We start from the raw sequence: 15,208 nt of genomic DNA, 5'->3' as shown, positions 1-15,208 counted from the left end.
GCAGACTGTTATAGCAACACATTGACTTCATTTTCTATTGTAACAGGCCACAGCGTCAAGAGGGGAAAAGTTCTGGCGTTAGCCTTGAGTTTTTACCCAATACATCCAAGTAATCCACCTACGCTCATTCTCCTCTCTCTCCCCCTCCTACTTGTTTTGAGAAGTGGCTCTGGAATATGCATATTTGCTGGGTCATGCAATGCAATATGCTCAGTAGGAAAGAGGGGAAGAAAGGGGTCTTTCTGCACCCATCAAGCTCGACGGACCATCTATAGGGGGTCTCTTTCATGTGAAGAATTCATCCTGACCGTCCACCTGGATCAATTAGCTGTTTGCTTCACTGGGCTGTGTTTCAATGATGCCAAAGTCCCATCAGCTCCTCAATGAGAAGACTCAGTTCATAGGAGACAATTGTCTATTGAGGCTAGTCAAGGATTAGAAACCTGCGTATCATTTACATCAAAGCAATTTTATTGCCTCTGAAATTGATGAAACACGCACAGAAATTGAAGTCATATACACTAAGAAAACTACCATTAAAAACATATATTTTGTTTTGCCAGTATCAATCCTATAGTGTGCATATTGTTTGAATTGTATGTGGATGCACAGCGGACACATTTTTCTTTTATAAATGTTATCTTAAGCCAACATAAACATAAATCAACAAACCGACATATTTTCTTTCCCAGGAGATGTCACCAGTTGATCTTGAAGATAAGCTTTATAACAGGTGAGAAACGTCTGGCATGTGTTCTTTAACCGCCCACTGTGTATATTTATGCCCCACTGTCCTTTTGCCACACTGCGTCACTGGCCTCATCGTGGCCTTGCAGTCATGGTGGAATATAAAGCGCTATAACCTGCTCAGGGAATTTGAAATGCGACCATAAAGCACAGCCATAAAGCAGATCAACCAACCAAGCCTCCAAAATTAGCTGAACAAACAGAGTAAGGTAGAGCCCTCTGGGGGATAGACCTGGCACACTGGATCCAGTGTGACGGCGGGGGCCCTTCTGGCAGCACAGAACAATCCAAACGTTCCACTTGGGTTGAGCTGTCTTCGTTTCCCCCTCCACCATATATATCAGTCCCACATCAACATGGGCCTGTGAGGACCTTTCACAAGACTGACAGGCCACCTGAATCACACAATTGTGCAGCCGGAGGAGCCAGCATGTGTATAGAGAAACCAGTGATCCAATAACTGTCCGGGTTCACTTCTCCCTCATAAAGTCAGGAGGGAGGCGGAGAGCCAAAGCTCCCCAGAACCAAGATGTGTTAAGTTGTATCAAAGCAAAGTCTGGCGTTATAATCCAATTCTAGCAATTTATGCACAGCATTATTCTGTTGATTTTCTTTAAACCATTATTTGAGCCAGCACTTTGGCCAGTCCATTAAAATTCTTCATGCGCGTGGCACAAGAACCGCAGAAAGTGTCTCGAGCAAAAGGCTGAAAGCGGGTGATTCTGTGTGCCTTGCAGATGGTCCTGCGTAGCAGCAGCTGTGCAAATGAAAGACAGAGTGTTGTTTAAGAAGTGAGAGAGAGATGGAAAGTTGGCTACAAAGGGAAAAAGAGTAACATACAAGTTGCTAACTGAAAATGTAATGGAAAAACTAATAGTGCACAGAGGTTTGTTGAGAGAAAAATAATTCATGGAGGGTATTTTCTCTGGATTTGAGAGTGATAAAAGCATGCAACGTTCATCCTTTGCTGCCTGTCTGAATACCACATGTACACCAGAAAAAAAGACTTTAGAGTTTATTGACCTCAGATATGAAAAGCATGGAAAAAATCCCACATGCGTGCAACATTATGGGTCACTTATACATAATACTGAGACTTAGCTCTCAGCCACAGTCATTATTTTTTCCACTACTCTTTCAGTTATCAAGTTGTATCTTCTTCCCAGCACACTTTCACAGTGGTTTTGTCTATCAACGTGACACAAGCTCACAGTAAGCACATACTCACATAGATGTCTTCAATCAATTACACATCTATAATAGCCTATTTGATTGTTGTAATGTGTATCTAGCCTACTATTGCGAAACAAAACAAACTGTATGCAAACGAGGTTCCATTATTTGAGCACCATTGTTCTAAGTGAGAAAACAGGTGAGGAAAGTGGTGCTTATAACATTCAACACACACACACACACACACACACACACGCACACGCACACGCACACGCACACACACACACACACACACACACACACACACACACACACACACACACACACACACACACACACTCACAGTCACACACACAAAGCCAGTTGCTCCCATCAGGCCATTTGCTTGCAGCCTGTTGGGGATCACAGGACAGTTGCACTGAGTGCTTTGTAGTGCAAAAAGTGTGCTGGCATGAAAACTTTTGTCACATTCTAATAGCCTGTTTGATTTCTGCATGACAAAGTGTTGGCTATTCATCTGAATATATTGAATATAGGCCTATAAGAATCTTTCTTCTTTTTTTTGTTCACCATAGGTGAACTGATATATGGATATCAAGACCATACATTATCATTTCTCAAGTATTTACCATTAGTTTTTGCAATGCTTCCATTGTTATGTGAAGAGTGTCATTCAGTCTTGCTGACTGCAAGAGTCCCCATTAATACTGGGAAAGCATTTTAGTTGTTGTTTTTTGCGTTGGCTATTCAAAAATAGCAGATATAGGCCTACAAGCTCACGCTGCAAGGTTGTACATCTGCTATTTTGGAACATTTTAGAAAAAACTTGAAAGTATGAGAACTACTGATTTATTAAGGTATTTGTAGAATCGGCCTCTCAGGCTCTAACCAAATGGACCTTTTACATTTGCAGTAGGCTACACTCTGAGTTAAATTAATACATTAATTTATTATTCACCTAATTTATCACTATTATTATTGTGTAAACAGCAAATGGCTAGAGCATACTTTATTAGTGTTTCATTGGCCCCTGCGCGCGGAGTCTCTCCACGTTTAGACCCCTCCTCCTCCCGCCGTAGAGCCGCCCCGAAGACAGACAGACAGACGGGGCCCCTTTTGAATGACAGCGCCTGGGCAGGGAGACCAATTCTCGTTCTAATTTCCCCGCAGCTCTAGCGTCGATGAGAAGCAGTCGAGGAACTCCATTCTAAGTGAATGGATTGGTATGGGGAGAAGCGGACCTCACAACTTGGCTAAGCGGCAGCTTTGGACCTGTATAACGTTGACGATGGTTTTACTTTCCCTGCTGTTTCGACCAGGTAAGAAGACAAGAGCCCCAGTCTTTCTGTAATATTATTGCATGCAAAACATTTTCCCCCTACTCCTAGTCCCAGTCAGTCAGTCCCCGCACCCTGGAATAATATGGAGGTGGAGAGATGGAAAACTTTTTCCCCCTGGCGTGTGTTCGGTTTGTCTAAAAAAAAAAGTGCACCGATCCACGCTGTTGAAATAGTTTATAACAGTTTTATTAACATCTGTGGGAGTTTAGCGTGGCTTTGTATTTAGACATGAGATATATATATCAACGTTGATAATAATGTATAAAATAAATAAACTGTTCGTTTCCAGACAGCGTTGGTCTTGTTGAAACGACAACAACGCTGAACGTGAAACAGACTTCTCGAGTTACATTACTTTTTTTTAACGGATTTTGTTGTTGTCTGTTTTTGGCCACATTGTTACCACTTTCCCCTCCAAGTATCCAGATTTTGTCACCGATCGATCGTCTTTCAAACCGTATGTTTATCGATCCTAGATAGATTAAAAAAGGTGCGGAGTGAGTGAGTGCGGACGGTGAAGTTGATGCTAACGCTTTTGTGATTTATACCTCGCCACGCGACGGTGTCGCGCGTCGAAAAATAGCCGATCTACAAGCTCACAAGGCGTCACGGACGCGACGCCTTGTGAGCTTGTAGATCAGCTATTTTTTTCCCAAGCTCGCAGGCACAGTTAGCAAGCATAGCTTTGATAGCGGCAGCAGCTCCCTCTCTTCTTGTCCCGCAAGTTTATCCAGCGAAAATGAATTGTTTTCTTTTGGGGGGAGAAACACTAAAGTAAAGCCAACCAAAACTAAAACATTGGCATGCCATTTAGTTATTTTTGTTTTGTTTTGTTTGAGTCGCACTAGTGTACTTCATACTGGAGGTTGTACGTGTTTTGTTAGATTCGTGGAGTCAGTGAAGTTCTCGGCCGTGTTTTTGTCCCCCTGGCTCATTCATGGTTCATTTGTTAGCTACCATGCATGCATGGGGTCCAACTTGTCTCTCCTCGGCCTCCCTCCTCCGAACAGAAGAACGTGTGGATGGTTCAGCACTGCTGCTGCTACGTGCGTGCAGAGGCTTGCTTGTTATGTTGGGAAATGTTTGCTTGATGATCTGATACTTTGTTGCCAATGGCAATTGTTTTTGTTACATTGTAACGACTTGTTGGAACTATGCACGCTGCATATAATATAAACCATCTATCTTGTAGCCTGGAAACGGGTTCAGAAAACTGTTTTTTATTTATTTAATGGGAACACGGCGTGGGGATTTGCTGAATGCTTGTTGTGTTATTTTAAACAGGATTGTACAAAGCTCTTTAGATTATTATTGTGTTATGACATGTTTACAATAGATGTCGATGGCATGCATGCATGTTTAGATCAGTGCTGTGTCCACTGTAGTGACTAGTTGTCCAGGTCGTTTTGCACATTTGACCTTGTTAATAATGTGCTGCATTATGTGTTATTAATGCTATGTTTTTAACCTAAATGACATTAACATCCCTGGAATTTGAATAGTTGCCCAAGCTTGATTTGAGTTCATGAAAATATGACCAGCGCTTTCACTCACTGCATTTTAGGCTAAACCTTTTAAACCGAACTCCTGGACTCACAGCATCCTAAGTATGTGTTGTACGTAAAAAAATTGTCTAATGCTTTGCTGTCAAACTATACCACATCTTTTGGTTATAGTGTAGAGCTAGTCATAAAATTAGGCCTAGTACAATTTCAGCACATGTCTCTTGAGCATAATAAAACTATTATTATGTTAACCATCAGTGATAGCCTGTGTGTGTGTGTGTGTGTGTGTGTGTGTGTGTGTGTGTGTGTGTGTGTGTGTGTGTGTGTGTGTGAGACACACACACACACACACACACACACACACACTATTGTGAGTTTTAAGTTTTTGCTCCATGTTCCCCATATGGTCGTCACATTAACCCAGTAACTGGCAGACCATAAAGACCCCTTTGAGAGAGGAGCTTGGTTATTGATGCCCCTATAGGCAGTAATTGTCACAAACTGTCAATCAAAAGCAAGACATGGGTGACCTCAGTGCTGGATTGGGGGGGGGGGGGGGGGGGGGGGGGGGGGGGGGGGGATGGAATTCAGAGGAGGGATGTAGAATGCCTCTGACATGACCCCTCGTGCTCTATCGACACTTTTATCCACTGGTGGTGGAGGAAGAAGAAGCACTGACAAAGTATCCGTACCACAACGTGGAATACTCTTTGTTACAAGTAAAAGTCCTGCGTTCAAAATGTACTTGAGTAAAAGTACAAAAGTATGGGCATCAAAATAGCCTACCAAAAGTAAAAGGACTCATTGTGCAGAATGTCCCATTTCACAAGTTCAATATGTATAAAATAATCTTTTGAAAATAGCAAATCTAACAAAGCTCACAACACTTGTAGATCTGCTATTTTCAAATAGCCAAAGAGTACAGTATATATATATATAGGATTGAAGTGATTAATGTAGGCTACGTGTTTTAATAATCTAAATCTTAAAAGTAACTAGTAACTAACTTTTCAAATAATTGTAATGGAGTAAAAAGTACTATATTTGCCTCTGAGATATAGTGGAGTAGAATTAAAAGTACAGAAAATTGGAAGTAAAGTAAAACAAAGTTTTACTCAAGTACAGTACTTGAGTAGATGTACTTAGTTACTTAGATGCTCATGTTGAATGGTAGAGACTGTGAGAGGCGTTCATCAGTTTGGCCTTGGTGGAAGGAAGATTCACCTCACCCCCACCCAGATTTGTATCTCTGTGCTTATCACTTTGCCATTGTCCAGACTGTTTGTAGAGAAGGGACTGACTTAGTAGATAAACTATTGGTTTAAAAACATTCTCCCACTTAAAAGTAATTTGAATGTGTCCTTTCTTTCTTTTTTCCCCTTTTTTTCTTAACCGCATTCTGTTTGAAACGGTCGATGGCATTTCAACAGGTGGGAAGAGTGAAGATCCTTTCCGACCATTCTACAGTAAATGTTGGGCAGCAAGCATTATTTAAATGGAACTCCACTGTTTATTATGTGAATCCAATCATTCTGTTCATTGTAAGGAGGAGAGGCAGACAATTGGACATATTGCCAATACTAACCAAAGCATAGATGGAGCTTGTCCTGTGAAATTGCCACCAGTGAGGCAATTGTCCAGAAAAAAATCTTAAGATGTTCCTGGAAATGCTGAATTTAGTGTTTCTCAAATATTTTCATGTCAACAACCCCCAAATTGATATGAATTTGGTCACAAACCACGATTTGAAAAGATTTTGTGCCAGAGAGAAGATTTGTTGTCAACATTTGTTGCCATGAAATTGAAACGCTAACTTGTAGATATGATATTTTAGAGAAACCACAAATTAAAATGGGGCTTAAGTGTTTAACCTGTTCCTCATTTTGCCGGGGACCCCCTGGAACCCCCTCAAGGACCTTTGGGTCCCCAGGCTTAAGTTTAGTTACAACCAGTGATTTAGTCAATACACATTCAAATCCTCTGTGTTAATTGGGGGTCAGGCATGTATTTCTGATTTTAATTTCTATCTAACCAGGAAATCTGCCTTCCCATGCATGAAAATGAACAAAACTTGGCACACAGATCCAGTCCTATGCCAAACTTCCTCAACTGCCATTGTGGGCCAATACTGTATAGTCCTAATGGTGGCGCTACAGCCACAGTCTGAAGTTTAAAACTTTTGACAATTCATTGCAAATCAGTCTCGTGTGCCATCACATTTGCAGCTTTTACAAAAATGTAAGTCCCAGACAGTGAGCAAGAATGTTCATATGCTTTGAGTTGGTAGGATTTATGAGTTGGTAGGATTCATGAAGTGTCTGGGTTTCCCAGTCTTTATGTGTGCGTGTCTGTCCATGCAGTCTTAGGTGTACTGATTCTGAACAGAGAGCAGAATGTGGCTTTAATGCTTTTATGAACATCTTGATCCAGACAGTTCTGCTGATCCACCCTCCTGTATTCCTTATTGTCTTCCTCCTCGTATTGCAGGTTTCCAGCTTTCTCTGTTCTCCGTTTCCAATAGCCTGGCTCAGACCACCATTGCTGCACACAGGCAGTTATAATTTATCCATTTGTGTACACATGTAACCAAATGGACCCTTACAAGTACAGTGGAGTACATATGTCCACTCTCAGTGTTAAATGAACACAGAGGATTTAACTGTGTACCATAGCAACATTCCGTGTGCTCTACATGGCTGGTCTCCTCAGCCAGCTGTTTGGGCCATGACTGGCTGAACAAGCATAGGTCTTTGTGCTTTACCTCCTGAGTCTGTTAGCTTCACCTACAGAATATTCTGTACCTCGCCATGCATCGTAGCCTAATGGTGTCCTATTGCTTCAGTGACGGCCAAACCACATTCAACACCCCTAAGCAAACTACACGGGCTGGCTTCCTCCTGCAGCGAAGCTTCATGTTATTTCTGTGAGGGCTAGTTGGGGGAAATGCGTTTTGACTGTAGCAGAGTGTGGGATCATGGTCGTGTGGGCTAACCTATTTGGATTGTAATGGCTCTCCTGATTGAGCTAAACTTGATAGTAGGAAAGTTTGCCCACTCTTCATTTACTCTCTAAATCCTATAGAACTTGTATGTACTGTATATCCATTCTTAAGCAGAATGTATTTTTGTGTGTTTTAATTATGTAACAATTCCATGACAGAAAGAGTACAACTGACCGTTCTTTCCCCGTTATCCTCTCCAGCTCATTGCCAGCAGTGTCGAATCCAGCGTTGCAATGCAGAGTACGTGTCCTCCACGTCGCCCTCTAGTGGTCTGCAGGAGGACGGGTTGACGGATGTGGACTACTGCATTGCCTTGCGTTCCTACGACTTGTGCACGCGGCGCACGGCACGCAGCTGCAGGGGAGACCTGGTATACCACTCGGCCGTCTTCCGCATCAAGGAGCTCTTCTCGCAGCACAACTGCTCCAGCGACGGGCCCACCTCCTCCGGCAAGGCCGCCACCACGTCTCGGCCGGTCGTGTCCCAGCTGTGCGATTATGAGAGTCGGGTGCTGGCGTCGGGACCCGCAGGTCTGCAGAAGAAGTACGCCCACTGTGGATTATTCGGGGACCCCCACTTGCGGACTTTCCGGGACGAGTTCCAGACCTGCAAGGTGGAAGGGGCGTGGCCCCTGATCGACAACAAATACCTGTCGGTGCAGGTGACCAACGTGCCCGTCGTCCTGGGCTCCAGCGCCACAGCCACCAGCAAGGTGAGCATGCATGGGGTCAGAGGTCACTGGGCTGGGCCATGTGGACGACATCAAACTAGCATATTACCTCCATCTCCATGTTGTGACCAACATATTGTACTTACTGTAGTCTGTGACGACATCACTTTTTTTAAATTTCAAAGATAAAAAAAAATCGCAGCAATCTACAAGTGTTGCGTGTTACGTTGCGAATTGTTTGAAATTGGTTTGTAAGAATATAGTAGGGGCTTAAGTGATTTAAAGCGGTAAAAGACAACACTTATGCCGTATAATGATATTAAGAAAGATGTACCGGTGCAAACTAATACAAATGAATGACCAGTCGGCAGTGCTTCAGGAGACTCCAGTTCTAAGCAGCGGTTCCCATTTCCCAACCTTTTCTGGATCAGGGCCCACTTGAAAATAATGAAAGCGTTCGAAGCATGTTTATTTTAATGATCAATCAATCGATTGTGTTCTGGCTTGGATCAATGGCAACTAACGTAGTAGGCTATACTAAGTTCCCATTCATTCACTACGAAAACTCAATTGTCCAAGGTTTAAAAAAATATATATATATACAATTTGTTTTTCATTACAGAAAAGAAAAAAATATATATTTTATGAAATCGTAATATTTTGAGAATCACTGATCTATACCTCCTGTAGGTCCTCAGGGAGAGGAGAGGAGAGGAGAGGAGAGGAGGGGAGGGGAGGGAAGGGAGGGGAGGGAGTAATTTCGGGGTGTTGAATCACAGACATGCTTGAGCGCTCTACCTTTAACACATGGGTGGTCATATGGTAGTGATTAACGTTCACTCAAACATTTTCCTCTACCGCCAGGATCTGGAATGTTTTTTTCACCCCTCTGGTCAAATAATTAACTGGGCTTTTTGTGTAAATATGGAATAATGTGGAAAAATAAAAGAATAATTGGTCAGCGGGGAGAGGTTTTGATCCCACTGATTGAATCAGCTTGTCTTAAATGCTCTCAATTATATCGTTGAGAATGTCATAGTCATGATTAAATTGTAGGCCTATAAATTAGTTCTAAATAAGTTATTTTTTGTTGTTTTGGTGATTACTGTTCTCACCCCTCCCTCCCCCATTAGTTTTTTTTAAATTGCCAATATTGATGCTTTTGGGTGATTCTTAATCCGGCCTTTTATTTTACTTATCGGAGGATGAGAATCTGTTTGGGTGGTGCAAACAAGCCATGCAGCATTGCATATGATTGCTTTGAAGTTGGCTGTACATCAGAGAGTTCAGGGATTTCAGAGCAAACTATTTCAAAGGAATTTCCAGTGTGTATTTGGGTGGGGAGAGTAATGCAAACCCGTAGTCTGGGTATGCCTGTGCCAGTACCCGCATGCCCCCTTGGTGCTTTTGAATTGGAGCTGTTTTCAACTGTCAAACTTAAGACAGAAAATCGTCCATCAAATACAGTATCACAGTAACAGTAAACTTAACCATAGCCAACCTCCAATGTCAAATACCTTTTTGAAGAAATGGAGACCAGCCCCCAATTTTTCATATCTGGGCTGGGATCCAGATTGAGGTCAGTCAGTGAGCAGGCGTTGTAGTAAAAGGCAAGATTTATGGAGTTATGAAGCGAGGAGACAGTTGTCTGTGTGTTTGATCCTGCACTCAAGGAAGAATGCAGGGCTTATTGCCATCATTTAGAGTATTATTAGTAATTTGTTTTAGATAAGAATGGTTCAGGTGATGCTGAGACCACACATTTATGGGAAGTTTGTGGCTCATTGGGTCTATCTTGTTTTAGTAACTTAATACATGATTCAAATGGAACATATGCCTTTTTATCTTCTATTTGTCTTCTATTTGTATAGTTTTATTGCTTATGGTTTATGCCACAGGATAAAACACTGTCAGTCGGCTAGAAAGAAAAGGCACACACATATTGAATGACTCACTGGAACATTTCAAATCTAGCAGTACCGTCACAACCTATTGGAATATTGGTTGACTGCTGCCCCATGGTGGCTGAAAGTGGTACTACTCGGGTTGGGTTGGAGAAATATTATTGTTGAAACCTAATGCATCGTAGAGATATGGGGGATGACATGTATTGTCTCCACCAGGCCGAAGGCATGGGGAGAGAGTATGTTTTGCCCTCAGAGTATGGATTTCCCTCAGAAAAATGAAGATTCTTAATGTTATGTTATATTTATGATGCATTAGAAATCCACTGAATGATCAAATAAAAACGATTTCCTTTCATGTTTCTACCCAATTCAGATCACAGTGATCTTCAAGTCCTACCTCGGCTGCACGGAACAGAAGGTTTATCAGGCCACCACTAAAGACCTCCCATCAGCCTTCCAGGACGGGACGCGCATCGGCGGGGAGAGTGGCAGCCTGATGATTGTGGAGCGGAGTGGCACCGGGGGCCGGCAGGTTAAGATCCAAGCACGCTACATCGGCACATCCATCATTGTGCGGCGCGTGGGCCGCTACCTCACCTTCGCCATCCGCATGCCGGAGGACACCCTGGACTTCTCCGAGGAGAACAGCGGGCTGCAGCTCTGCCTGCACGGCTGCCCGCGCAACGAGCTCATCAAGGAGCACACGCTGGGCCGCCAGAGCCAGCTGCACCCACGTCTCCCGGGCCCCGGGCAGGGGACCAACACGGAGCTGGGGCCACTTCTGCCCCCGCACCAGACCTACACGGTGGAGCGGGCCACCGCCAAGTGTAGGGAGACTCTGCAGGTGGAGGACGTGTACTTCCAGTCCTGCGTGTTTGACTTATTGACAACGGGAGACCCCGAGTTCTCGATGGCGGCCTACGGTGCCTTGGAGGACCTGAAGGCGCTGCCTCCCAGTAGACTGAAGCAGAACCCAAGGACACCCTACATTAACAGCCGAGGGGTGTCACACACGGCGGCCGCAGCGCTAGCCAGCAACGCCCCCCCTCTTGTCACACTCCTACTCCTCATTCTGCTGCTCTTGTAAAAAAATGTTTTAAAAATGCAGAAATAACTATAGGGTTGGGTACCGAACGTGGTACTTTTAAGGGTACTGACCAAATGACATCGGTACTACTAAGTACCGATTCGCATTAGATCAATCGGTACCACATTTCAGGACCATGAGAGTGGGTAAAAAAAAAGAAAAGAAAAAAACCTGTGAATGGCTTCTATGTGACATTGATGCATCACTCTCCTGCATCACTCTCCATAAATCGAAAGTTTGCTCGAAACCACATGTCTGTTAAATTTACTATTTAAAATTGAATTACAATGCAATGGCGTTATACAGTATGTACTGAATACATATTATCAATGTTGATTTGAAGTTTGCAGTTGCCCAATTTCCATTTAAAATCTTAATGTAAATGTTTTGAGCTCCTTACAGAGAATATTCCAAGTCACAATTCTAATTAACTGCGCACGTGCGCCAAAGATGGGGTTTACATTTTGAGGATCCCTAGTTTTCAGAAGGTTATACCCACATAATATCTGTACAAAAATTAAGGTACAAACGTGTGTTACGTGTAATAGTTTGAATAAACACACAAACCCCTTCAGTGTCTCTGCTAATCTGAGTGAAAATAATTTGCATGCAGCCATTACAACAAATATGTTCTATAATGTTGAATTTGAGCTGTTTGTACTCTTTTACAACAACAAAATAAGGTACAGTTTGGTACGGGACTGTACCAGTATCGATACAAATGTGAATGGTGCCCAACCCTAGAAATAACAAAGTGGAAGCAATACTGGCTTGACGAAAGAGTGCGCTAGACTCAGAGTTCAGACATTTTATAAATGTTTTTCTTTTTCCTTTCCTTTTTTTCCTTTTGTGAATGTTGTGGTGTTTTCCTGTTGTTGTCATTAAACCATTTGAAGGATTTAGCACTCGAAAACATAATTATGCCAATGCCTCCCCTCTGTCATGTTCTCTGTGAGTTCACTCATTTTGCCACTTCATTTTGAGTAGCAGCCTGAATGCACGCAATCATGGTGTCAGTTGGGGGTTAACCACTTAAACCCTATGTATTTAGTCCCCCAGGGGCCCATACTAGGCTCCCTGCTGTTATCGCTCTACACTATGCCGAACATCGCCAAATCTACGAGCTCACAACGAGTTACGGTGTGCGATTGTAGATCTGCTATTTTCACCGAAAGTGTGACCCCAGAATGGGGACGCTAAAGGTTCATGTGGTTAAAGTAAACAACGCTCACTTCATTTCCATACACTTGGATTAAACGGATAAAGTTAATATTTTGTTCTTCAAAAAATGTGTGAAACTATTAACATGATTGTCTGTGCTGATTCCAAGGCAGCTAGCCCGAATGATATATCTTTGTAAATATTTCATTTGTACTGGTAAATACTTCACAGTGCATAATCTTAAAAAAAGGGGTCATGATTTCATTATGTATTGAGTTACATATGGTGAAAATGGTCTTTCCTTTTTAGTGCAGGAGTTTTCTTGGGGATATTAGATCCTGTATAATCCAGTAACACCATTCAGCACTTTGTTTTCACAAACAATGCATGTAACACTCCACGTTATCTGACTGTTATATTTTCTCCAGTACTTCTAATGTCTTTCACAGGATCCAACAACTGTACGTAAATACTACCTATCAATAACACATGATGTTTTGGTGTGATAATGTCGTCAGTTCTGCATATCAAACTGTAATATTTCTATTGGTTCAAGGAAACACTCCCTCTTCAAGCTGCTTTGGCTTCCAGTTTTAAAAGTAAAAAAAAACGAAATCTCTATATAATAATATATTGAAAGAGTGTATATATGTTTTATATTGTGTACATTTGCCTTTGTATAGATGTTTTAACTGTAATATGTTTTACATTTTGTTGTGATTTAGTTTTCATTATTTGGAGTCCATATAAGAGGAGTAAACTAATATGTGTTGTACCCTATCTGTAATTTTCCATATTAAAAAGTGTTGGACAAGTTCGGCTATGGTTTGACTTACTAAATAGCTGAGTAGTTTTTGATTAGCCTAGATTTATACTTAGTTGTTTTCAGGGCCAGGCATAGTAAATAGCAGATTGCAACTAAGTATAAAGTATAAATATAAGTTGCATTCAGGGAATGAAGAGGGTTCAGTTTATAAAGTCATACTAGGCCTGGGGGATGTGACTTCAATCAATATAACCATCATTTCAAACTTTTGCCTTGATTAGGACTAATGAGCGACTATAAAAATATGGCGACACAACGTCTCGAAGCATGATGAATGTAGATCTATTTTTGTACACCATTGTACAACAAAGTATAAGGAATAAGTGGTTAATCAGACTAATTAATTTAGTCGATCATAAAAAAATATGTATTTTTTTGTGTCAATTCTTGCCAAAAGATGATTAAATAAATGCGTATGGATTAATCAATTAACCTTAATGACAAAGATTTAAGTAATTAAGTAAAATGCACAATTGCACAATTATTTCTGTTATTGGCAGAATGATGTTCATCAGCAAAAAATCAGCAATATATATGAAATAGCTGGGTGCATGACATGGTCCCAAAACATTGAGGGCGTAAGTGACATTTTCAGAATTTAACAGGTGAGGTTTTCATTGATTGATCAATTATTTAATAAGAAACAACATATTTAAGCAATCTACACTTATAGATTAGACTTCAATCTGTGGTCACACTGAATGATACTGACATAGACCATATAGAGAGATTTTTGTTTTTTGGCTTTTTCTGCCTTTATTGATAGATACAAAGAATGACAGGAAAGAGGGAGGGAAAGACGGGGAGAGACATGCAGCATCATACTGACCATGATAGTGATATGATAGACATGATACTGGTGGCATGATACTGACCATGATAGTGATATGATAGACATGATACTGGTGGCATGACACTGACCATGATAGTGATATGATAGACATGATACTGGTGGCATGATACTGACCATGGCACTGGCATGACACTGTAAGCATAAGGAGCACAGCACACCGGTCCTTGTGAGGTGCCAGCCAACGGGAAAGATACTGAATGAAACAATTGCCTGATACTGACCATGATACTGACCATATCACTGACATGATACTGACCCTGTTACTGGCATAATACTGACATGATACTGACCATGATACCGACCATCATACTGACCATATCACTGACATGATACTGACCCTGTTACTGGCATGATACCGACCATCATACTGACATGATACTGACCATGATACTGGCATAATACTGACATGATACTGACCATTATTGGCATGATACTGATCATGAAACTGACATGATACTGACTATGACACTGATATGATACTGGCATGATACTGACCATGATACTGACATGATATTGACCATGATATACTGACATACTGACCATTATAGTGATATGATACTGGCATGATACCTACCATGATAGTGACATGATACTGACAGGATACTGACCATGCCTTTATTTTAAAAAGTAAAAATTATAATGAACATATTCTTTTACCATCTAATATAGCTCATATTAGCTCAATATAGCTTTAACATGATAAATAAAAGTCTGTTTCGCCAAAAATGTCACATACGCCCTATACAAAATTCAACTCAAGCAGAAATGACAGCACCAAAACCTGTCCATATAACGGCAGCTTGTTTTAATCATAAGATAAGCCATATCTTGACAGAGTCCTTGATCCATATGAGCCTCTTGCTTAGCAAGAGGATGATGTGGACAAGTTGGCAGTGGAGAGCCACAGTATGATCTCAGTTCCCTCGTGGAAACATTGG

General features: G+C 41.6%; 1 protein-coding gene across 1 annotated transcript; it reads left to right on the top strand.

Moving 5' to 3' along the window:
• Positions 1-3,085: 3,085 nt before the first annotated feature.
• rgmd (RGM domain family, member D) lies at positions 3,086-13,407 on the top strand. Its single transcript, XM_079505339.1, has 3 exons — positions 3,086-3,239; positions 7,967-8,478; positions 10,717-13,407. The coding sequence occupies exons 1-3, from the start codon at positions 3,146-3,148 to the stop codon at positions 11,428-11,430; spliced, it is 1,320 nt and encodes a 439-aa protein (XP_079361465.1). The 5' UTR covers positions 3,086-3,145; the 3' UTR covers positions 11,431-13,407.
• Positions 13,408-15,208: the final 1,801 nt, after the last annotated feature.

Source organism: Electrona antarctica (genome assembly GCF_951216825.1).
Source record: "Electrona antarctica genome assembly, chromosome: 7".
NCBI classification, from domain to species: Eukaryota; Metazoa; Chordata; class Actinopteri; order Myctophiformes; family Myctophidae; genus Electrona; species Electrona antarctica.
This window is presented reverse-complemented; position numbering and strand designations above follow the sequence as displayed.